Source organism: Podarcis pityusensis (genome assembly GCF_964106645.2).
Source record: "Podarcis pityusensis genome assembly, chromosome: 8".
Classification (NCBI taxonomy): Eukaryota; Metazoa; Chordata; class Lepidosauria; order Squamata; family Lacertidae; genus Podarcis; species Podarcis pityusensis.
Window position 1 is genome coordinate 65,942,578 of NC_138033.1, and position 23,418 is coordinate 65,965,995.

Below are 23,418 nucleotides of genomic sequence, written 5' to 3' on the forward strand. Positions count from 1 at the left end.
CCCCAACCAACCTCCCCCTCAATCCAGTCGAGCAGAGCCGCCACCTTCAGGCCTGTGTGCGCTTGTGTAGCTGCCGGGCTCGTCTCCATGGCAACCCAGCTAGGCCGCGGCCTCCACTTGGAGGCAGAGCATGAGGAGGAGCGAAGCCAGCCCTCCGGTGACCATAGCAACCGGATAGGCCCAGGTAGGCCACCGCCTCCGTCTCCATGGCAACCAAGAAGGCTGGGCTAGGCCGCGCCATCTCCCGCGCGGCGAGCTTTCGTTTCTCCCCATTCCGCCTTGACAAACCTCCTTTGCGATAAGGGAAACCTTTGTCAGACCTCTCCGCAGTGATCATCGGCACTCACACGTGCGTTTTATTTGCCTGCTGTACATTTATTCCCCGCCCCTTTCCCCCTGCAAGTTCCCAGCCCAGCTTGGTATCCTCACGCCCAGTTTCATCCTCACAATGACCCTGCGAGGTGGGTTAAGCTGAGAGGCAGGAGCTTTAAACCGGAATAGGGATTCGATCCTGGGTCTTTCCAGTTCTAGTTCAACAAAGTGGGCACAATAAAGTGACTACAGTGCAGCTTAGTGTAAAGTTCCAGGAAAAGCCTTTAAAGGCAGGTGTAATTTCACTGTGAAGCAGGTTGCATTCATGGTTCAAATTCAGTGGTGCCAGAGTACAGTACTTGGTAAAGCATCCGGGTATGTGGGCAGAAGCTGCCCCCACAGGGCAGGGGACAAACCATAACTGAAAGCACTGAGAGATGCAGCTAGTCAATGGAAAACACTGTCTAGCAAAACAGAAATTCAAAATTCTTACAGCAGAGCATGTTTCTGAAGCGCTCTTTGATGCTTTCATTATGATCTATACTAGGACCATAGCTGTCAACGTTTCCCTTTTTTAAAGAGAAATTCTCTTATTCCGAATAGGATTCCTCGCAAGAAAAGGGAAAAGTTGACAGCTATGATTAGGACCTCTCCTATTACAGTGGTACATCGGGTTAAGTACTTAATTCATTCCGGAGGTCTGTTTTTAACCTGAAACTGTTCTTAACCTGAAGCACCACTTTGGATAATGGGGCCTCCCACTGCTGCTGGGCCACCAGAGCACAATTTCTGTTCTCATCCTGAAGCAAAGTTCTTAACCCGAGGTACTATTTCTGGGTTAGCGGAGTCTGTAACCTGAAGCGTATGTAACCCAAGGTACCACTGTACTCGATTGAAAACAGCTATGAACTATTTTTAATATGGTAGTTTTGTATATGTGACCGGCCCTGGGAAGTTGTGCTGAAGGGAGGGTAAGAAATCTATTTATGAACAATTAATTAACAATTATTATGAACAGTGAGCCCCCATAGCTTAGTGGTAGAACACGTGCTTACACTGCCAAAACTCTTGGGTTCAAAACCCCAGCAGCTCCAGGTGTTGCCAGGAACGGGCTATCTGAAACTGTGGAGAGGTGCTGCAATACTAAGATAGATGGACCAAAAGTCTGATGTTGTTTACTACTTCCTATGTTTAGTGCTTTCCCATACCCCATAATGAAAAATCATGAGTCAAGGATGCTTTAGCTGAGATTCCTGCATTGCAGGGGGTTGGACTAAATGATCCTTGGGATCCCTTCCAAGTCTACAATTCTATGATTCTAGCACATGCTTCCAATGCCAGTTTTCATTCTAAAAAAAGGTTTGTCAGCTGATTGTCTCCTGTTCAGTATTACATACTGCTGAGAAAGCTGTATTGATGCTGCAACTGCCTCTTCTGCACCAAGTAAGTGATTTATGCATTTGTCAGACATATAACTTGATTTTTTTTATTGCAGCCCTGTGTGTCTCCACAGCATTAGCAAAATGCAGTGACAGATGCAAAGACACATATATAAAGAAAAGCAGTTGAATTAGAGCTACTAGCTGATGTCTCTGCTTACCTCCAGTGGTTAGGAAAGTCCAAGGCCCTCTACAGTATGAGACCAAAAAGCAAAATATTATAGCTTCTTCAGGAGCAGCGTGTAAAATGGCAAGCTGTGCCTTAGTGTTTATGTACATGAAGCCCAGGATACAGCCTCTCCCTCCAGCCTCAGAGATTTAACTACCAGGAAAGATAGAGGGCTAAACTTGGGGGAAGGGGAGGAAATGATGATTCTGGCCAATTCACATCCATAATAAAATTAAAATAAAATAAAATGAAGGGTGCTATATTGGGGCAGAGACCAGAAAATCAGGGACTGTAGGAGCAAATGCTTATTATTGTACTTTCCAAAATGTGTGATGCCTTTACACATTGCTAAAAGAAACTCCAGGTTAGACAACACACACATCACACACATTCTTTTTTAATAAAAAGAAAGCCCACCCACAGCATCCCAACTCTGACATATTACATATTGAATTTTTTATTTATTTACAATACAGTAGCTAAAAAATTCAAAAAAAGGCTGTGTGTTAGAAAATCAGACTGTCATCTTCCTGTGGGAACCTGAAGTATCTTTGGTTGCTTGGGGGGGCACTAAAGTTTACTCCTTTAGCAGCAGTAAACTTCCTTCTGTCTCCTTAACATTTTATTTCTCTGTGATGGATGGATATATATGGCACCTGTGCATTCTACACATAATCTAAAATCTGGTGAAAAGAGAGCCTTTCATATCTCAGTGAACAGAAACTGCCAAAGTAAAGATGTAACCATGTCAAGCATCTGGAGAAACCGTTTAAAAATGACTGCCGAAAGAGGCATACAAAAATGTGTCATAATTTATATATATAAAAGTTCCCTATTGCTAAAATTCAGGTGCATCCTGGTGCAGGGGTGGGAAACCGCCAACCCAGACTAAGGCAGGCACTTGAGACCTCCCCATTTGGCCCGTGGGGCCATTACAGTCAAGCCATACCCACCTGTCCTACACTAGGCATATTTTGTGATGTCACATGATTGACAGGTGAGCAGCCTCTCCCTCCTGTCACAATTTCTCCCACAGGGAGTGGGGCTGAAAATGATCCAGCCCACCGACCAGATCTGAATTTCATTACATTGGACATAAGAGGATTCATTTGTGCTTTGTTTTCACCAAGGCAGCAGACCGGTCGCCTGGCTTCACTTCAGGACAAGGCTCTCATGCCAAGAGAAAAAATAAAATCCTACATATAAAAAACCTCTAGCATGTCAAAAAGAAGCTTAGGCAAGAATCCTCTCTCTGGCAGACTAGTATTATATGCACAAGGAAATTAGTTTCTAAAATGGGGAAACATTTGACACAAGACTCAGGATCTAGCTTGACGTGTCCCAGACTGATCCACCTCATTCAAAGAGTCACCAAAATAGGTGTGCGGTTTGCCCCGGCTTTTTTTAAAGCCACAAACTTGACATTGCCACAGAAATCAAGTTTTTAATTATGTTTTTGGTCAGCAGTCCATACAGTTGCCTCAAGTCTCTTCCCGGCTCTCTGTGTGCTTATTGGGAACCTCATCGTACTGGGGCGGAGGGGTCAGAGGCTCTATTGTTATCCGCCCCGTGTTATTTCCAGCAGGGAGGTCTAAGTTGAGGTTTTTTAGGTGTAGCTTTTCGGACATGATCCTCCGGACTTTCAAGGGTTTGAGTCTTTTGCTCAGGCGGGAACTGTGTCTGCTGGGCTGACGTTCAATGTTGGGCCTTTCTTCGGCAGCAGCAACGGGCCTGGTCGGCGTTGTTTCATCAATCCCAGTGAGAGATTCGTAGGAGGGCAGAGACATACTGATCCTTGCGCTTCTGTCTATGTCGCTGAGCTCAGGGTGCCCTGTGTTCATGACCTCTTCGTAACTGGGCACATAGTAGCGAGAGGGCGTCTCCTCATCCTCTTCTTGACTGCAGAGGGAGAATTTAGAAGTAATCACTGTCTCACTTTAGCACTACCTCATTCAGGTTACGATATCCCAAAAGCCAGAAAACTCACTGGCTGGTATTTTATTTTATTTAAAATATTTTTTATCCAGCACGTCTCACTAACGTATTAAGCCTTACACTATTAAGATTCTACAAAACAACAACAACAATTGCAGTTCTGCTGTTTGCCAGCACCACAAAAACATGGGCCAGAGGCAAAGATCCTCACGGAGCTTTCCCTTTTTTTTTTTTTTAACATTGGAAGATGAGAACAAAGCTACCAAGTCACAGAACACATGGGCAAGTGGATAGCTCTGTTGGTAGGACACGAGACACTTAATTTCAGAGTCATGGGTTTGAGTCCCATGTTGGGCAAAAAGATTCCTGTATTGCAGAGGGTTGGACTAGGCAATCCTTGTGGCTCCCTTCCAACTCTATAATTCTATGGTTCCATCTGTGAATACAGAGGTGATATGATTTGACTGGAACTTTGAGGCTTGGTGCCTCAGAAACATGTCATTTTTAGGGTTCAGCCAATGGAGAAAGATAGGATCTGTGATAGGATGAGATGGGGGAGGGGACCTGTGAAAAATAATGAATTTCAGTATTGGTTTACGAGATCCAATGTGTGCATGTCTTTCCTTCTCCCTCTCCCTCTTGCCTTCTCTCCCTCTTGACCCCTGTAGCACCCCACCTTATTCCCCCCCCCAACAAAGCCACCCTGCTTTTTTTGAAGAAAGTAATTCCCATCACCCCTGACCACTAGTCATGCTGGAAGGGGCTGGTGGGAATTGTAGCCAACATCTGGAGAGCCACAAGCTCTCCATCCCATATATCAATAATTTGCTTTCAAGGCCTGATCGTATCTTCTCACCTGTCTTCCTGTGGCTGTTGCTCAACCGAGACTTGCTGCCGTATCCTAGAGATGCTGTCACTTTCCCTTTGCTTCATTCGGTCACGAACACTCAGGCAAATGGAGAAAAGCAAGAGCAAGACCCCAGCACCAGCCAGGACGTAAGCCACCGAAAACGTATTGCTTTTATACGTATTTCCTCGACCACCGTCGGGCTTACTGCTGTTTCCAACTGAGTGTGGCTTCCCACTTGGGCCAAATCCGGGGACCAAGTTCCAGACAGCCATAATGATCCCGAGAACAAGCATCCCCAACCCTATTGCCGTCAAAGCATAGTGAGATCCGTTTGACCTGGAGTGGGCCATCCTGTTATAATGCTGGGCCCCCTTGATCTGGGCACGGGGATGGGGTGCGGGTGGGCAATTCAGAGCATATCTTCCATAAATCAAGGAACAAAGTCCAGGAATGGCTCCAGTTTGGGTTCCTTCCAAATACCTGAGTTTAAAATGAGACCTGGAGAAAGAAAGGAGGAGTAAGAAAAATTTTAAATGACATCATTTACAATGAAAAATCTTACCCCCTCCTTTCCATATCAGTTAGGTGATTTCTGCAAGCCATTTTCTTCAACTTAATTTATTTTTCTGCATAATTTCCACTAATATATGCATTTTGTGTGTGCTTACTTTTCACTGATACACATTTGTGTACACAGCTTTTGGCAGTAGAGCTGTATTGCAAAATCCGGAGAAGCATAAATTCAGAAGCACACCTGTACTTTGCTTCACTTCACACTGGCCTGAGCAGTTCAAATCAGGCCAAGTAATTTTTTCTTTTATTCTTACCTTCCACTACCATCATCCCTGACCCTCAGCCATGCTGGCTGGGCCGGTGGGATTTGGGAGTCTGAAAACATCTGGATGGGACCCCCATTGGCAACCTCTTTTGAACTCTGCAAAGCTGCCTGAATTTTTTTGTGCTGGGAAAAACAGGATGGAAGTACTTTAATTTAAAAAATAAATACAGTGGAACCTCCGTTTTTGAATGTAATCCTTTCCGGAAGACCATTTGAGTTCTGAAATGTTTGAAAACTGAAAACTCAATACGGAAGCCTCAAAATGGAAAAAATAATACGAAAAACTCAATACGGAAGATGTCTCGGAAGTCGAAGTTTGAAAACAGAAACATTTACTTCCGGTTTTATGGTGTTCGAGTTCCGAATCGTTCATCAACGGAGACGTTCGAAAACTGAAGTCCCACTGTAAATAAATAAATCAAGGCTTTGTGGAAAAGGCATATTTTGGAGAGGGATCTGAAGGAAGTTGGAGAGTTTGGAGCTGCACTCCCACTGATAACAGCAGCAGCAGCTGCTGCTCCCGCCTTCAAAAACTACCATAGGCTTGGCACTTTCTCCGAGGTAACTAATTGCATATCTGCTAATTAGCTAGCTAAGGTAAATACACTTTAGCTAAACACCCAACACTAGTTGCTCCTCCTGGAATAGCCATCAACCCACTGTTTAAAGATGGAAGTATAACAGAGAGGAGGCACGTCTTAAGGGCTATAAAGGGAGAGCTGATGGAAAACTACAAACTCAGGATAATTCCAGTTTGCTTGTTGGTGCTGCATTTGTGTGAATCGCAGCAAAGAAGTTCCTAGGCATGTGCTCCACGAAGCGACGGACAAATCTGTCAATTTCACAGTCTCTCGGCATCTCGGTTTTTTCCACCATTGGTGCATGGGATTTCTACCACTTTCCAAATTTTAAGACCTGTCGAAAATTTGTCAGCATTTTGCCCTGAGGCACACAGTTCTGTCCCTTACACGCAATTTTGCTGAATATAGTTTTGTATATTATTTTCATGAATGTGTTCATTTTTACCTTCACTTTCCAACTATTAACACATTTTTTGGTTGAACAAGTACATGGCAAAATTCTGAGAAGTACAAATTTCAAAGGACTGCCGTGTTTCAGATCTCATGACTTAAAAGTGATTTATATGAAACAAATAATGTTTCTCTCCTTTCTCTCAATCAGGGGGCTTTGGGAATGTGGGTATCATTGACATGTCCCTATTTTATACCTGTGAAATATTGGAGGCCACAAAAATGGTGCACGAAACACCATTATAATAAAAGAAAACCAATGCAAGAACAATATACTCATTTATCTATAAATGCCCTCTATTTTTTACATTTTGTTGTGAGTGCCAGTGCTCTGGGCAGCCAAAACAGCACCGTCCACTCATAAGAGGGAGGTATCAAAAAGCTAGGGGATATCTCAACATTCACAGAAGTTGTTTTTTTAAATTGCAAAACAGCCTAGCAAGGGCTGAACATGATCAGTGAGCAAGAGGGGAAGGGAGATTTGAATAGAGCATCCTGGGAAAGTGCCTGGTAGGAATTGTGTACAAGGGCCAACCCATGCTGCAACATTTTGTTACTAGTCCCTCTGGTAATAATTCACATCCCACATCATCCACCCAAGTGTGGTGCCCAGATGCCAGACAAGATCTACAACATTTTAAACTTGAATGTAGGAGTATAAACAAACACCACATTAGTATAGGAAACTACCTGACTAGCTGATGCTGTCCAGGGCTTCAGGCAGAGTTGTCTCCCAGCCCAACCTGGGGTTGCTGAAATTTGAACCTAGAATCTTCTGCATGCAAAGCAGTTACTCTGCCACTGAATGAAGCCTTTCCCTGCATATAAGATGAAGCAGAGCATAGCAATGGAAGAACCTGTCCTTACACTGAGCCAGACCACTAGTGAATAATTGTTGCCCACACTGACTAGCAGTGGCTGTCCTGAGGTTCAATCCAACTAAGTCCTACGCAGAGTAGACTCACTGAAACCCATGAACCTAAGTCATGACATGGTGCGCTCCTTCTGGGGTAGTTTGTCCACCTTTCGTCCCCACCATGCACTCAGCTCTCACCTGTGGCTCCTAGAAGCTGTCAGCATGCAGCAGCAGCCACACCCCGGGAATGGCTTTGGCTGGCTGGATAAACCAGGTGAGGGTAGCTGATGGGTCTCAAACTCTCAGTGAGTTAGGAACTTGCCCTGCAGGCTCTGGCAGATTGAGCAGATGAGACCAATAGGTGCAACAGCCAAGAAAGCGGTTTCTGCATGTGCTGTAGAGGGAAGTGAGGGGATATCTTCAGGAGAAGGCTAAGGAGTAAATCCTACACAAACCCAGAGTGGACTCCTTAAGACAGTTGGATGGCGCCTTGTACACCTCCTTCTGGCAATTCCTGCAGCCATGCCGGTGCCAAACATATTGCTCTGCTTTCTTTGGACCACATCAGCGAGGTTGAGACAGGAGTCGTGTTGTTTGAGCAGCCCAGGACCTCCATACGCTTGCGCACCATGGAGACCACTTTGGTGTTGCTAACTCAAGATAGATGGATGTCACCAAGAACTCTTAGTAGGACAAGTATTGGAGTCTTTTCCAGCCCTACTGGGAGATGCCAAGGATCAAACCTTCTGCATGCAACACAGATGCTGTCCCAGAGCTACAGCTCTTCTGCAGCACATTCAGCAATAGTTCTGTGCAGCTGTCTGATTGAACGCAAGATCCAATAATACACCTTGCTCTGCCCATTTCCAACTCTGCCTTCCCTAGACTAGAAGTGAAGGTTCAGGCTTAAACCAGCTAGGTTAAAAGGAGCCGTTTAAGCAATCCAGATCTTTGAACCTGAACTAGCCCAGTAATCATTACGCTTAAGAACAACGCCCAGCATTAGCAATCTGGCTGAGTGTCAACATTTAAAGCACTTTGTTAAACTTGGTCGTCACAAAGGTTACCTGGGATTCAGTCACTCACTCTCAATTGTCAAGCAAAAAAAGGAAGAAGATCAAGAGAGAGCTTCTGGCTGTATTTATTTAGACTTCTGGTCCACCCTGACCTTGGATTCAAGTGACAAGGATATTATGACTAAACATCAGGAAGGACTTTCTGACAGCAAGGACTTTCTGACACTAAGAGCTGTTTGACAATGGAGCAGCCTTCTTCAGGAGGTTGTGGACTCTCCTTCCTTGGAGGTTTTTAAGCAGAGGCTGGATGGCCACCTGTCACGTATGATCTAGTTGAGATTCCTGTATTGCAGGGGGCTGGACTAGATGACTCTTGAGGTCCCTTCCAACTCTACAATTCTGTGATTCTATGATTCCCAAGACTACAAAGCTATGGGGGAACACGGTCATCTCCAGAGCAGACTGAACACCTGTTCCATCATCTCTGGACCTTTGCAATCTCAGACAATAAACTCTGCCTAGCTTCAATATGACTACATCATTGCTTGTAGTCCTGAATCTTTTGCCCCTGTCAATGATTTACCCCATAGATGCGAAGGCGTTGGGAGGTAGCAAAAGTGAACCCTGTCCTTCAGGCCAGTTATGCCCATTAAATGAGGCCCCGACAAGAGAACTCACCCAGTTAAGAAGCTATGCCACTGCGTTCTCTCCACCTCCAACCCCACCTCTTTTGCAACTGCTAATGGTTCTATGGTGCGTCTGGAAACAGAAGCCAAAAAGTCGCTGCCGGTTTGCACAACCGATGACGAATCCAGCATAACCCAAAACGAGAATCACAGAGGCTGGCATTGCTTGCGGCACGCTTTGGTTCCTTAGAGACTGCCCCCCCTTCCTTGTTTGCCACTGCTAATTAAGCTTCCCATCACACTCAGACTGAAGCCTACTGTGTGGTCCCAGTGGCAGAGCAAGAGGCAGAAAGTGCTCAAATCTTCGAAAATGCCGACAGCCAACATGTTTGCAGTGCGTAAACAGTGAACGGCTTGGCACTGGCAACGGAGAAAGGGCAGACAAGCCGAGACGCATTCAGGGAAAAGAAAGAAAGAAACATTATCCACGTGCAATTCCAGATGGCTGTGCTTAACTAGAACTTGCTCACTGTTTAGGTTGGGGGGGGTAGAGGGGAGGAGCGTTGGAACAGCTCTTCTGCCAATGAACACTCTTCCCCACCTCTCCAGTTCCTGTCCGCTGCACTGCTTATTGCCGAATGGTAGCGTGGGGTAGTGGTTAGAACCCAAGCTACCAATGTGGTGTCTGGGCACTGGTGCTCTTGAGGATATGAGTCACCCCCTCCCTTGATCTTTATGGATCCTCATAATTTTACAAGGGTCCTCTCAAAACCATCATCAAATGGGAAGGCAGTGATGCAAGACCAGGCTTTCTCAGTGGCAGCCCCAAACCCTAGAATTCTACCCCAAAGGATATTTCATCTGCTCCCACTGCAAAAGTTATTGAGAAACTGGTTCCAGGCATTTTTTTCATAGAATTGTAGAGTTTGTCCATGCATTTGGAACCTGAAGTGTTATTTGTAGTGCAGTCATAAAAATAGCTTTTGCACTCACTGTTGTTTAATGTGTTTTATTTGAATTGTTGGTTATTTAAAATGGTTTTATTATCATTACGGTGCTTTGTTGTAAGTGCCGTAGGCTGCACCATGGTACCTTTTGGAGGGATCAATCAATCAGTATAATCAATCAATCAATCAATCAATCAAAGGCCACTGCTAGGTTCAGAGATGCATTTGATGATTTGCTGGTGGTTTTGCTCTCTCATCTCATGTAAATATCATGAAGATCCACGAGGATCCACATCTTGAATTGATTTTTTTTCCTTTTTTTTACTGGGGCTGGCAAACAGATCTGTAATTTTTTTACTTTGCAGTCTGATAAAAACAGCAACAACAATGGTGTGTTAAAACGAATCAACTTCAAAGCAGAGTCTGAGAAGCTGGCTTGTTTCACACCAACCACAATTGATGGTTTGAATGTAACATTACACTGTGGTTAATCTACTATGAAAGTGAAGGAAAAGAGGGGAGGGAGGAGAGTGCAACATCAGATTTACAGTGGTTCATCCTTGCGAAGACTGGAAGAAATTTAAAGACTATTTACAGAAATATTGTAAAATTAAGGAATCTTAGAAGGATGTTGGATAGAAACTAAGAGGTTTTTAGCTGTAATGCTTTAAGAGATATGAAAAAAGGTTTACAATTGGGTAAAAGTTTAATGGTAAGGATTTGCTGAACTAACAAACTGAACTGGAATACAAAAAAGGGAGGTATGAGGAGGTCCGGGGAAATAAGTGTAGGGAAGATAGGTTTGGAAAATCAATGTCTTTTTAACTGTTTTATTTTGTATGTTTCTTTTTTATTCTTTACTTTTTTGTTATATTTTAAAAACTTTACTCTTTTTTCTGTATTTTGTATTTTTTGTATCTTTTGAAACTTTAATAAATATCATTTAAAAAAAAATAAAATACAGTGGTTCATCCTTGCAACACTAAACAATGCTGGAGCCACCGTTGCATTAAAAAGCTCCCTAACTTCAATAGAGTAATTTCTTAAACAAATGAGCTGACAGGGTTTCTGTGTCGGGAGCACCCTAGCAAATACTAAAACCCTCCAAATCAAGGTAAGGTGGGCGGGAGAATTTCCATTAAGTTAAGTGCTTCTTGGTAACTCATCAGCTGCTAACCTAACAAAGCTAATGGACATCGTCTTTGCTCCTCTGTTTCGTTTACAGAGCAATGGCAGAGATGTGCTCATAGCTGCTTTTAAGCAGATAAAGTGGTCGTTCGGAGGTTAATTACTCCTGATAAAAGCCATTTTGCCGAACAATATTAATTTGGCCCAACCTCCTCTTGAGCTGTAATCGTGCATGAGAAGCAGGGCAAGGGATCATCATCATTACCACCTGTTCCTCACTCTGCATAGGTCCTCCAGGTGTTTGGTGGCCCCGAGGAAACCAGCAGGAGGATTGGGCTGCTGGAGAATTCATTCAAAAGCATTGCCCCCTCGCGTGGGCATGGCCGGGGAGGCAGGGCGCAGCTGCCGCCCCAAATCAAGTAAATAAATAAATAAATAACAATACTCAACTAACTGACTAATCTTCTCGCAAATAGCTTGGCTCTGCCCACCCCCAACATAAATCCTGCCCAGTTAACATAAATCCTGGCCATGCCCATGCTCCCTCGATGTCATGGATTGGCTGGACACAGAGGAATGGTGGGAAGATTCAGCTGGGAAATTCCCAAGGGAAGAAGGCTCAGAGCCCGGGGATTGGTGATGGGATGACACTAAGTGGTCAGAGGGAGAAGATTTGGGGGGAGGCGTCGAAAGCTGAAGAGGTAACAGGGTTTAGTAAGCAGAGAAAGACTGTGGCAGAGAAGTTGGCAGGGGTGTCAACTTGAATAAAATATTTGGGGGGCCCAGTCAATGCATAATCAATCACAAGACACCAGGCATGCACACCATTTGATTTTGACGAAGATGAAATCTTGGAAATCAGTCTGGAAGAAGGGGAGGATCTTCCTCCAAGGTAATGTTGTGCTAATCCCCCCCCCCCATCATCAATTGCTTTCAAAAGCACCACCACCACTCCCCGATCCATTTCTATGGTGCTGCTGCTTGGGGTCTTTGAAGGATGGGAGGCAATAGAACAGGCTTCCTCAACCTCACCCCTCCAGATGTTTTTGGCCTACAACTCCCATAATCCCTAGCTAGCAGGACCAGTGGTCAGGGATGATGGGAATTGTAGTCTCAAAACATCTGGAGGGCTGAGGTTGAGGAAGCCTGCAATAGAAGCTGCCGGGGACTTCCAGAGAATTGAGGGATCTCAACTTGGGGTTTGAGAAGGCAGCAATTTCCTTTCTGACACAGGCAGCCCTGTTTAAGTTCTACTATTCAATGGGCCATGAATACTGTAAATAAGCAGTATGTTATAAAATACTGAAAATAATAAAAACAGTTAGGCTGGGTGACGCTTCAAACCTTTTTCTTACACAGAAGCTGTAACTAATACAATACCTGGGGGGTGGGGAGACGGGGGAAATGTGAAATGTACAGAAAGAAAGGACACAGCAAAGAAAAACAAAGACTGTGCAGGAAATTACAGCATGACAAACTGAGAAGAACAATAAGAGGAAGTGTTAGGGTGCACGGCCAGAAGAGGCCAAACCCAACTGTGTGACCCAGACAAACTAACTTACAGCAACCCACTGGTCCTAGTTAAAGACCACGGCTAAAATAAAGTACACCTGTCACTCGCCGCAATTTAAATTTGGTGCCAACTACAAGGTGTGCCACTTTTGGCTGGGATAGGATGGCCTCGTGTCATACAACATCAAGTGATGGATAGGTGGGCAGCCCCACCGACCCGTCAAATGTCACCAGTGAAAGGTTTGGGAACAAATAGTTCCCTAAGGTTGATATAGATAGGAAGTATAGTATAATGGGATGACTGCCGCACTCTTGACTGGAGAGAGATGGGTTTGAATCCTCACTCAGGAAGATCTCCAGGTGACTTTAGGCCAGATGACATTTCCTCCTCCTTCACCTCCATAAGAACATAAGAAGAGCTTGTTGGATCAGGCCAATGGCCCATCTTGTCCAGTCTCCAGCCTCCAGCCAGCCCCAGAGCTTCCATTACAGTTGTGGATATTTTTGGTACAGTATTTTTGATCTGGATTGGAGAGCGGCAGAGAGGGCATTTAAAGGATATTTAGAAGGCGCTCCCCACTTTAGGCAATTTCACTTATGCACATAGGGTCTGAAACGTAAGCCCTGCATAAGAGGACAAGTCGCCAGTATATGTTTTAAATTTCATATTTGGGAATTCCGTGTGCTGTCGTTAAGCCGCCCACCACAGAGGCTCTGGCCTAGGCAATGCATATATCCCATGAAGAAAATAATTTTTTAAAAACACGGATGTGGAGCAACTGGGAAGAACACAAAGGCCACCCCGGTGTCCTTTTAGAGGAAGGGTGCGGTACATATGAAACTTAGTCACAGCAAACAAGAACTGGAGGGCCTGTTCCAGTTTGTCTGGATGCTTGAACTAACACCATAAACAAGCCGGTATTAACAAGGAGGGGGCACACACAGACCCTACTTGGTACATTGTCCAAGCACAGCAATGGGGAACCTCAGGCCCCTTCAAGTCTCCCTATCCGGCCCTCGGGACTCTTCTCAGGCCGCACCCCCTTTAAGTGCTTACGCCAGGTGAAACGTGTCATCAAATTCTGATAATGCCTGAATGCAGAATGAAGAAAGGCATATTATGCAGGCATAGATACTCTCCAAATTTTGTGCAGTTGGAATCCAGTCTCCTTTGGGGTTGTAGCCAATGCTGGCATTACTCAGAGTGGACCCACTGTAGTTAATGAGCACAACCAGCTTAGGTCTACTGATTCCAATGGATCTCCTCTGAGTAGTACTTAGCTGAATGCAATGCTAATCCAGAACCACTGATCCACCCAGCTTTCCCCTTTCGCCCTGCCCAGTGCTGTAATGCGGCCCCCAGGAGGTTCTCCATGAGAATATGCGGCCCTCGGCTACTCTGGGAGGATTTTTGTAACTCAGGTGTCCACCAGCAAGCACTCAATGTCTGCAAGGTGATTAATGCAGTCAGTCCTTCTGCCTAACCTAACTTGTTGCTAGGATAAAATATGGGGGAAAGGTGGAAGAGAGCCATTAATAATTATTAAATTGCATTTTTAAAAAAGCATTCTGCTTTTAGAGTATATGCATTTTAATGCTTTTTATTTCTTTGATCTTAACTGCTCTGTGGGCTTATCTGGAAGGTGAGCTAGGTACCTCCATAATAAAATGATAAAAGAAATAAAATAACTTCCTGCTTCCTTGTTCAGCAGCCCAGGCTTGGTAGATGCTCTAGCTAGCAATTGCAGGAGAGTGTGGGGAAAGTTTTTGCTCTGAACATCTAAGCTTGAAGAACTCTGTAGGTCACAAAAGCTTGCCTCTGGCGTTTTAGCTGTTTTCATTCACAACCTTCCTTTTCACCCATGCTTTGAAAAACCAACTTTTGAAAAGCAGTGAGGTTAATGAAAGGAATCTCTCAGAAAGGGCATGAGAAACGACCATGAGGTGAGTGTAGAAAAGATTGGAGCTATAGAAGGCAAGTGTGACAAGTGGAAAACACAAGCATTCTCAGAGAAAAATGCATGCATGTTTCTAGTCCTCACAGAGGTAAAACTATGAAATTACGCTTAGAAACACAGGCAGTGCTTGGTAGTGATGTGGCTTCTGCAATCCAATTTAGGGCGCTTGAGGTTAAGCATGTCAAAATGGTTCTGTAGTCAAAAACTCTTGAACTTAAATATTAGGAGTTGTTGTTCAATAAAGGACACAGGGATGGATTAAGGTTTGATAAGGCCCTAAGCTACTGAAGGTAATGGGGCCCTTTGTATGTCCAGCTGTCCTTTGTCAACAACAAATTGTCCCTGTTTTTTGTGTTGAATATATGCTATATGATAATTTATGGACCTAATAGGTATCTAGAGCCATTTGCACATAACAAAATATGTATTTTATCAAAGTAATTGTTGAACTGAAATACAATTAAGAAGAAGTATATTAACAGTGAAATACAATTAAGAAGTATTTTAATAGTGAAATAATTATTAAGCTCTAACTTAAAATGATTGGGGGCCCATTATATCATAGGAGCCTACACAACACAAAACAAAACACTGTTGCTGTATGTAGGTTTTATTTTATTTGTTTTTTATCTTATACTTTGGAAATGTACATCCAGGTTTTTTTTCTGTAAAATTTTTAGGGGCCCCCAAGAGAGTGGGGCCCTAAGCTATAGCTTGTTTAGCTTATATGTAAATCCAGCACTGAAAGGACACAACACAGTCCTGCAGAAGTTTTTGTAGAAGCACCAAGCATTTCAGTGGGACATACTCCACTGTAAATGAGTTTAGGACTGCAGTCTTACAGTGTGGTTTAAATGTTGTTTGGAGTTCACATAGAATAATCAAAGGGTTACAATTTGCAGCAACCCCCCGACAAACTACAGTGCCCAGAATTCTTTGAGAGGTGTGTGATTGTGTTTCAAAGGTACAGAATGTACTATTTACTGCTGATTTCATAGTGTATGTATGTTTTTATTCCATATTACGTTATATATCTGATTACCATTTATATTGTACATATGTTGTGTTGTGAGCCCTATCCGGAGCAATAACAAAGAACAAATAAAACAAAATAAGCAATTGCACAATCAAATTGTTGCATTTTCCAACTAAGTTAATTTCTAACTGAAATTAATAGACCCATTCCGGTCACGGCCATTGATTTCCATGGGTCTGCTCTGAATAGGATTAGCATTGGATCAATCAAATTCAAACCATGAATTAAATAATGCTAGTTTGAGCACACCCAAAGAGCCATACATGATAATCTGCATATTTAAAAAGTGATTATACACAGCTTTATCTGTTTCACAGCCCTTCATTATTATTGTATCTATTTATAAAAAAATATTTTTATAGTTTATATGTTGCTATTGACAGAAATGTATCAAAGTATATGTATTACAGTATACATAAAACTATGCAATAAAAACCATTAAAAAACAAAATCAAACATCAATCAACTATTTTGGAAACGTTAAGTGTGTCCCTTTCAGAAATGCACTTTTTCTTTTGCAGTACAGTACACGCAAATATTTGTGGAAACACAGAAGCTATTTAAGGTTAAAAAAACTGGTTTAACTTGATGCAGAACACGCCTGGTCCTAGCAACAGAGAGATAGCGGCTTCCCTACAAATTTTGACAACTGTTGCTTCCCCACTGGCTCGCCAGGATGCTGCTACACGATCACCTGTCTGTAGGAGGTCACACTCATTATTGCCACCTTACTAGCAAGGAGATGCAGGTCCAATTCCAACCAGTGTATGTAAGGGATTATTAACATACACAGGCCTGACTAGCACAAAAATCATAGCTAAAAGAAAAGGTGAAATTGACTCAGTAACTGTGTAGGGGCATATAACACTAAGTCAGATGTGAGGCATTTCAGACCTTTAAGGCAAATGTGGCCCTCTAGATTCTTGGATTGCAGGGGGGTTGGACTAGATGGCCCTTAGGACCCCTTCCAACTCTACAGTTCTATGATTCAATCATTCAGTCCCGCTCCAAAAACAGGCTGCTGGTGAGAGTTAATATGTAATAATATGCTAAAAGCCATGTTGACAAAGTGGTTTTTCTTTGGGTGTGTGATCCAGCACGGGGGTGGGATGGGGGGAGACCAGCAGTGAAAACCAGAGGTTTTTGAACTTTAATGAAGATGATGATAATTTTATTATTTATACCCCACCCATTGGGTGTATGATCTTTATATTGTTGTGGCAAGTAATGTAATGATTTATGTATAGGTTAAACACACCCACCCACCCACCCCATAATTGTCATAGGAACCTCAAAAATTTCCTTTGTGCCCGACCATTACATAAATCTAATATAAATTCTTAAGTGAACCTTAACTCAGGAACAGACCTTGAACCACATTCCTGTTTATGCTTCCAATACTACTTTAGCTTTTTTAGGAGAATTAAAAGCCACAGCATCACATTGGGATGTAGTAGAGCTGGGGCAGTGGACAAAAAACTGAGCTACAAAACGACACTGAGCTGAAGCCAAAGTTGTAAAAAATCATACCAATAGTTCTGGGTACAGGAGGAAATTTCTGATCTGCTATCCTGCACTATGAAAAGTGGTTCAGAAGCTTGTTGTTGCATTTTCAACATCCAGTTTGGTGGAACGTGGTTTTAGTGTGGTTGTCCAACTTCTCTCCAAGCAAATAAATCAACTCCAGATTACGAAACATGGTGGTTTAAGATTCCTGCTACGTGACTTTGAAGCAGAGAAACTGGTAACACTTCATTAAGCCCACGCATCGTATTAAGAATTTACAAAACAGTGAAGTACAGTGGAACCTCGGGTTACGTTACCCTCGGGTAATGTTAACTTGGGGTTGCGAAAGCGGCAAACCTGGAAGTGTTTCGCCGCTCACGCATGCGTAGAAGCGGGCTCTCCAGTTGCAAAAATTTCGGGATACGGCCGGACGTCCAGAACGGATCCTGTTCACAATTGGAGGTACCACTGTAGTTACTAAACATAGTAAGACTCTTGCTAATTGACTATAAGACTTTGAAAAGTTGGTATCATTGGAGCAAGTTCATCGGTGTTGTTGAATTAATTAAATAAGATAGTTTTAATTGGATTTCTGAATTTTATTGTGTTATTATCCTCCTTAGTGGGTCATGTAAACGGCTTTTCTTAACAATACTTTCAATAGGGTAGGGGGCACTGGGAATGAGTTTATGGAACCGAGGGGGCAGTGCCTCGAAAATGTTTGGCAACAGCTGCTTTAAAACATTTCTGAGCCACTTAATATTTTAAAAACTCTTAAGTGGTACAGGAAAATACAACATAAAAATAATAAAACAGAATTATGAAAATAGAACAGAATAAAACTATTATCCTCCCTCAGGAGCAGAATATTAATGCAATTCCCTTCTTAGGAAAATTCTCCGGACTTCTCACTACCTTTGTTTCAATTGGCCTTTGGAAATTAACCACACTGTTATGCTTCTTCTATTTGGATCACTGTACAGTGGTACCTCGGGTTACATATGCTTCAGGTTACAGACGCTTCAGGTTACAGACTCCGCTAACCCAGAAATAGTACCTCGGGTTAAGAACTTTGCTTCAGGATGAGAAAAGAAATCGTGCTCCAGTGGCGCAGCGGCAGCGGGAGGCCCCATTAGCTAAAGTGGTGCTTCAGGTTAAGAATGGTTTCAGGTTAAGAACAGACCTCTGGAACGAATTAAGTACTTAACCCGAGGTACCAATGTACTGCTCTTCAGTTTTATTATATACTTTTTATAATCTTATAATTATAATTTTGCTTTAATTGCTATTAACTGCTATGGAACTTTAGTTACTTGTCATATAGAAATATTTAAAATCAATAAAGAAGCAAGAGGGCATTATGAAAGTTTGAGGATACATTTCGCCCAGGCAGAAATACGCAAGGTGGGTGCGAGCTACTCAGGTGTGTATGTGGGGAGTGGTCTGCAGAATCCGAGGAGCAGATAGAAAGACTTGGATCACTGCATTCAGTTCCCGGACCTGAGGTCTCCCTCCTCTGCTTTAGACTAACCTCTGGAGGATGTTGAGAGAAGACCTAACCCAGTGCTTACAAGGTCTTTACCACTGTCCTTAACTGTTGCAGTAAGTACACCCACTCCCATAATTGCTCAATTATAACTTTTCTGCCGGTTTGATTGTATTCATCTAGGACGCAATAGGAAGCTAGGTTCTCTCTCCCACCGCAGGGCATTAAATCAGCAAACCAAAGCCTGGGCCTTTGGTGATGCTATAACATGCCCCTATTGCGAGTGATCAGTGCATACATTCAAACTCGGTCAACATTTGCCACAGACTGCAGATGTGGTGAAGAGTCAGTGTGGCTTACTGACCAGAGCTGCCCTCCATATGTTTTGAATTCCACCCCCCTCCCTGCCAAAGAAATTGTGCATCTTGCATTTCCAAAGCCATTTGGCCCCTCAGCCTGAGCGCAGCTGCCTATGAGAGAGAACCGAGGCTAGCCATGCACTTGATCACTTGGATGTTAGTCCACAGAAGCTGATGACACACACACACACACCCCAATCTGCTATGCCATCAAAAGTGCCGCAAGGCTCTGTCTTTGTTATGACAGCCACACTTCTGGAAGGCTTAAGAGCTGTGTGGGAAAGTAAATGCCAATCAGAATGGAGGAGAAAGCCTGTGGCCCATATATTGTCATAACACAACTCTCATCAGCCCCTAACTGGGATGCCCACTTGATCAGGGATGGTGGAAGTCACGAGTCCAACCATGTTGAGAAGGTCCCAGGAGGCTGGAAGTGTAGAGCCCTGAGCTGCAATCTCCGCTCAGCTTCAAAGCTCAGGGGTGACTTTGGTTCAGCCTCCATCTCTCGACCTAGCCCACCTCCCAGGGAAGTTGTGAGGACAAGAAAGGATCATGGGAAATTATGACAACCAAGTTTTAGCTAATGCAGCGTCTCTTGCAGCCAAAGTTTACAGGTCTGAAGGCAAACGAATGTCCCCCTTTGCATCTGGTAATAAAACTATTACCTACACATTTTCACCCACTTTTTGCAAAGCAAGCAATCCCAAGGTACATCAAATATAAAAATCCATCTAACAATACAACAAGCCCAGTTAAAAAACATTTCACACTATGTAAGGCTCTCCAAAACCAGATGCTTTTGTGGATAACACCCATCAGCTCTGCCAGCTGAGGATGATGGGAGTTGTGGTCCAAAACATCAGGTCAAAAGTAACCGCTACTGTACTTAAAAATCAGTGGCCTAAAGAGTCAAGCTCAAAGCTGCTCAAACTCTGCTGTGATTCTGGGCACCCTGTACATGCCCCAAAATAAAGAAATCATCAGCATCTAGAGGTTTCCAGTCATTCAGAATCAAATGCAAAAGATATGTGTGTACGCGTCTGCAAAACTGCTTTCCCTCCGAAGATCGGGCGTGTAAGGGCAGCCTCCAAGATCCGGGACGCAACAGTTGGGAGAAAAGCTCCCGCCTGGGCAAAGTCCTGCAAAAGCCAAGAAGTATGGAGAGAGAAGAGGAAGCGAGGGAGAGGCAGGGCTCCCTCCCGGAAACGAAGACGCTGCAGGAAGGGTGGAAAGAAAGGAGGAAGGGGAGGAAAACGAGAAGAAGAAAAAAAGCAGCACCGCAACTTTGCATGCGCGCGCATTTTCGGAAGGCAGGAAAGCTGCCATCCTAACCGCGTTCCTTAAGCAGGGAGGATGTCTCACTGAGTCTCCAACAGACACACTTGCACGCAGGCCCCACGTCCCGTTTGCTAGGTGTGGGGCTTGTCCTCGTTCAGCCCTCGCCGAAGAAAACGCGAGTTTGGGGCTTTTTCAAGAGGAGAGAAAACGAGGAGTCGAAGCACAGCGTCACCACTCCCCCGCAAACCGAGGGATCGGCCATAGCTGTCAACTTTTCCCTTTTCTTGCGAGGAATCCTATTCGGAACACTGGAATTTCCCTTTAAAAAAGGGAAACGTTTTACAGCTATGGATCGGCATCGGGGATCCTGCGTTCCCGCAGACGGAGAAGCAGAGAAGCCGGACCCCGGCGGCCAGCAAGTGGTTTCACGCCACCTGCCTCGCCCCGCAGTGCCCAGCCCGCCCCGTCCTCAATGGTTCCCTCTCCTCAAAAGAATAAAGCGCAGACTTTTAATATACGATCAACCCGACGGCGGGTGAGGCTGCAACCTCACTTAAACACGCACACACTCTCTGCCCATGGTTTCTACTAGGGAGACACGCAGAGGATGGCAGCGCACCAGGCGCTGAACACCCCCCACCCCAACGGCATTTCTGAGTCTCCCCACCGTCAGAAAGCGCACGTCGGAACCCCGGACAACACTGAAGCGGCCCCATCACAGAAATCCCCACCGCGGAGATGTGGGGGGGAGAGCCCCCGTCGAGCGTGGGGAAGGGGCTCTCACCGCCCACCCCCACGAGGGGCGGGTTTGCTTAGGGAGGGGGTCCCGCTGGGCTGAGCTCACCTGCGCGCTGAGCTGCGCCCCGCCGGCGTCCGCGCATGGTTCCCGGAAGGCGCGCTCCGTCCTTCTCAGTGGGGGCGGCCGAGCGTCACGCCCGCGGTGGCCGCCCCCGGCTCCAGCGCCCTGCCCTCCCGCGCTCGTCCAGCACCGGCGGAAGCAGCCGCGGGCCGGGTCCTAAAGCCTCCGATCGGCTCTTGCGCTCAGCTGAGCAGCTTGTAGGGCGCAGGAGGGCGGCGGCGGGTAGGCAGCTGCGTCAGCGCACGACGCAGCCTTCCCTAAGCTCAGGAATGGGGAAGCGGGGTCCCTCCCGGACGTCGTTGGCTTCCAACTCCCATCAGCCCCAGTCGCCAGCCTGGCCAGTGACGAAGTCCAAGAGCATCTCGAGGGCCAAAGGATCCATAGCTGTCAACGTTTCCCTTCTTTAAAGGGAGATTCCCTTATTCCGAATAGGATTCCTCACAAGAAAAGGGAAAAGTTGACAGCTATGAAAGGATCCCACCTCTGCCGAGTAATCCTGCACCCCCGCCGATCTGGTTGGACTAGAACTCGGGGACATCCCACGAAGCGGGATGCTGAAAGGCAGAGAAAACAATGGACTTCTTCAGACAGTGCAGAGTTAGCTTATGTTACTCACTCTCACAGGAAGCAGCGGTCGTCACCAAGTTGGATGGTTTAAAAGAGGATTAGACATTATTGATTATTGATTTATAATTTGATATGTTAAATTTGTTCAATAAAAATATTTTGTTAAAAGGGTGGGGAGAGAGGATTAGACAAATCCACAGAGGAGAAGCTTGTCAGTGACATCTAGCCACCATGTCTATGCTAGAGGCAGAAAGGCTTCTGAACAGTTGCTGGAATCCCCACTTGGCCCTGACACTCACTGGGTGACCTGGGACACCCACGTATTCCTCTTCCTATTGCTCCAATCCCCCCAAGCCCCCCCCACTGCCGCCCAGTATTCCAGTAGATCAGAAGGAAAATAAATCTAGCCCTGGAAAAGATTGACTCGTGTTTGGGAATGGTTAGCTAAAATTGAGCTCCCAGCTTCAGAGGCAGTCTATAGTTGAAAATCAGGTGCTGCTCATTGGGATCCACCCCTCAGCTTCATCAGAATACAGTGTTACCTCAGGTTACAGACGCTTCAGGTTACAGACTCCACTAACCCAGAAGTAGTACCTCGAGTTAAGAACTTTGCTTCAGGATGAGAACAGAAATCGTGCAGCGGTGGCAGCAGCAGCGGGAAGCCCCATTAGCTAAAGTGGTGCTTCAGGTTAAGAACAGTTTCAGGTTAAGAACGGACCTCCGGAATGAATTAAGTTCTTAACCCGAGGTACCACTGTACTGAACTAGGTGAACCCAGGGAAGAGATTTCCTGCTGCGGGAGGTGACAGAAATCGAACTCGGGTCCCACTGCATGCAAAGCGGGTGCTCTCGCAGTTGGCCTGTACCTTCCCCTATATAATCACGGGTGGAAAGCTGGAAGTAATTCTTCTTCCTGAATACGCCCTCTGCGTTTGTCTCTTACTCTCCAAAGTGCCCTCTCACCCCACCTGCTCTGTCATAGAGACATGCTTTTACTCATCATTCTCCCTGCTGACAACCAGGAATGCAACAACTGCATCCAGAACTCTCTGCGTGCAGAAATGGAAAGAGGAAGAGATTCCAAGCAAAAGAGAATGGCTTACAAAATTAACGGATTATGCCAAAATGGCCTGTAAAGCTAAGAGACCCAAATGATGAACTGCTTGTAGAAAACTGGAGGGCTTTTTTTGGGTAACTATCTGTCTAAGTACTATAGCAATATGAAATCATGAGCAGGATTTGAGATATGAGTGGCAGGGGAAAAAAGAAAGAAAAGAAAACGATAACATGGAGTTAGGGGGTTTGGTAACAAGGAGAACACAGCAACCAAGGATAGGAACAAAAACAGGGTGGGAAGGGTGAGAATTCGAAAAGAAAAATGTAAGAGAATAGTATGTTGTATGTGAAGCAAAATTTTTAAATTTTTTGAAAACTTAATAAAAACCAATATAATAATAATAATAATAATAACAATAATAACAACAATAATAATAATAATAGAAAACTAAGGTGCAGATGATGCTGACCAGTGGGCTGATGTCAGGGCAAACTGGATTTTAATTATTGCTTTCAAATATGTGGCAAAGGCATTTTAATTACTGCTTTTAACTAGTTTGCTTTCATTCTTCTGCATTCTACAAGTGATGTCTTTAAATGTTTTAAGCTGCCGAGAAAGGCAGGGTGTCAATATATTAAATAAATAAGAAGGCA

The 23,418-nt window shown here is 44.6% G+C and overlaps 2 protein-coding genes and 1 long non-coding RNA gene across 15 annotated transcripts in view; 1 reads left to right on the forward strand and 2 right to left on the reverse strand.

Moving 5' to 3' along the window:
• The window catches only part of FHAD1 (forkhead associated phosphopeptide binding domain 1), a 41,353-nt gene extending 41,131 nt beyond the window's left edge, over positions 1-222 (reverse strand). For 6 of the 7 annotated variants that reach the window (XM_081016017.1, XM_081016021.1, XM_081016018.1 and 3 more), the window contains exon 1: positions 12-222. The gene's annotated coding sequence lies outside the window, so the exon portion shown is untranslated. The remainder of the gene's footprint in view (positions 1-11) is intronic. The other variant, XM_081016016.1, reaches the window with a different exon arrangement.
• LOC308482824 lies at positions 221-12,992 on the forward strand. Of its 4 annotated transcripts, none has more exons than XR_013989428.1 (3): positions 221-461; positions 1,672-1,755; positions 11,436-12,992. It is a non-coding gene; the product is annotated as an uncharacterized lncRNA (long non-coding RNA). The 4 variants fall into 4 exon arrangements; XR_013989429.1 differs by lacking the exon at positions 11,436-12,992 and adding an exon at positions 11,245-11,421; XR_013989430.1 differs by lacking the exon at positions 11,436-12,992 and adding an exon at positions 4,103-4,705 and having other exon boundaries at positions 1,672-1,759.
• On the reverse strand, positions 2,298-21,278 carry TMEM51 (transmembrane protein 51). Of its 4 annotated transcripts, none has more exons than XM_081016238.1 (3): positions 21,127-21,278; positions 4,712-5,203; positions 2,298-3,819 (listed from the first exon to the last, which is right to left on the reverse strand). In XM_081016238.1, the coding sequence occupies exons 2-3, from the start codon at positions 5,053-5,055 to the stop codon at positions 3,402-3,404; spliced, it is 762 nt and encodes a 253-aa protein (XP_080872364.1). In that variant the 5' UTR covers positions 5,056-5,203; positions 21,127-21,278; the 3' UTR covers positions 2,298-3,401. The 4 variants fall into 4 exon arrangements, with proteins under 4 accessions (XP_080872364.1, XP_080872365.1, XP_080872362.1 ...); XM_081016239.1 differs by lacking the exon at positions 21,127-21,278 and adding an exon at positions 13,004-13,161; XM_081016236.1 differs by lacking the exon at positions 21,127-21,278 and adding an exon at positions 9,125-9,310.
• Positions 21,279-23,418: the final 2,140 nt, after the last annotated feature.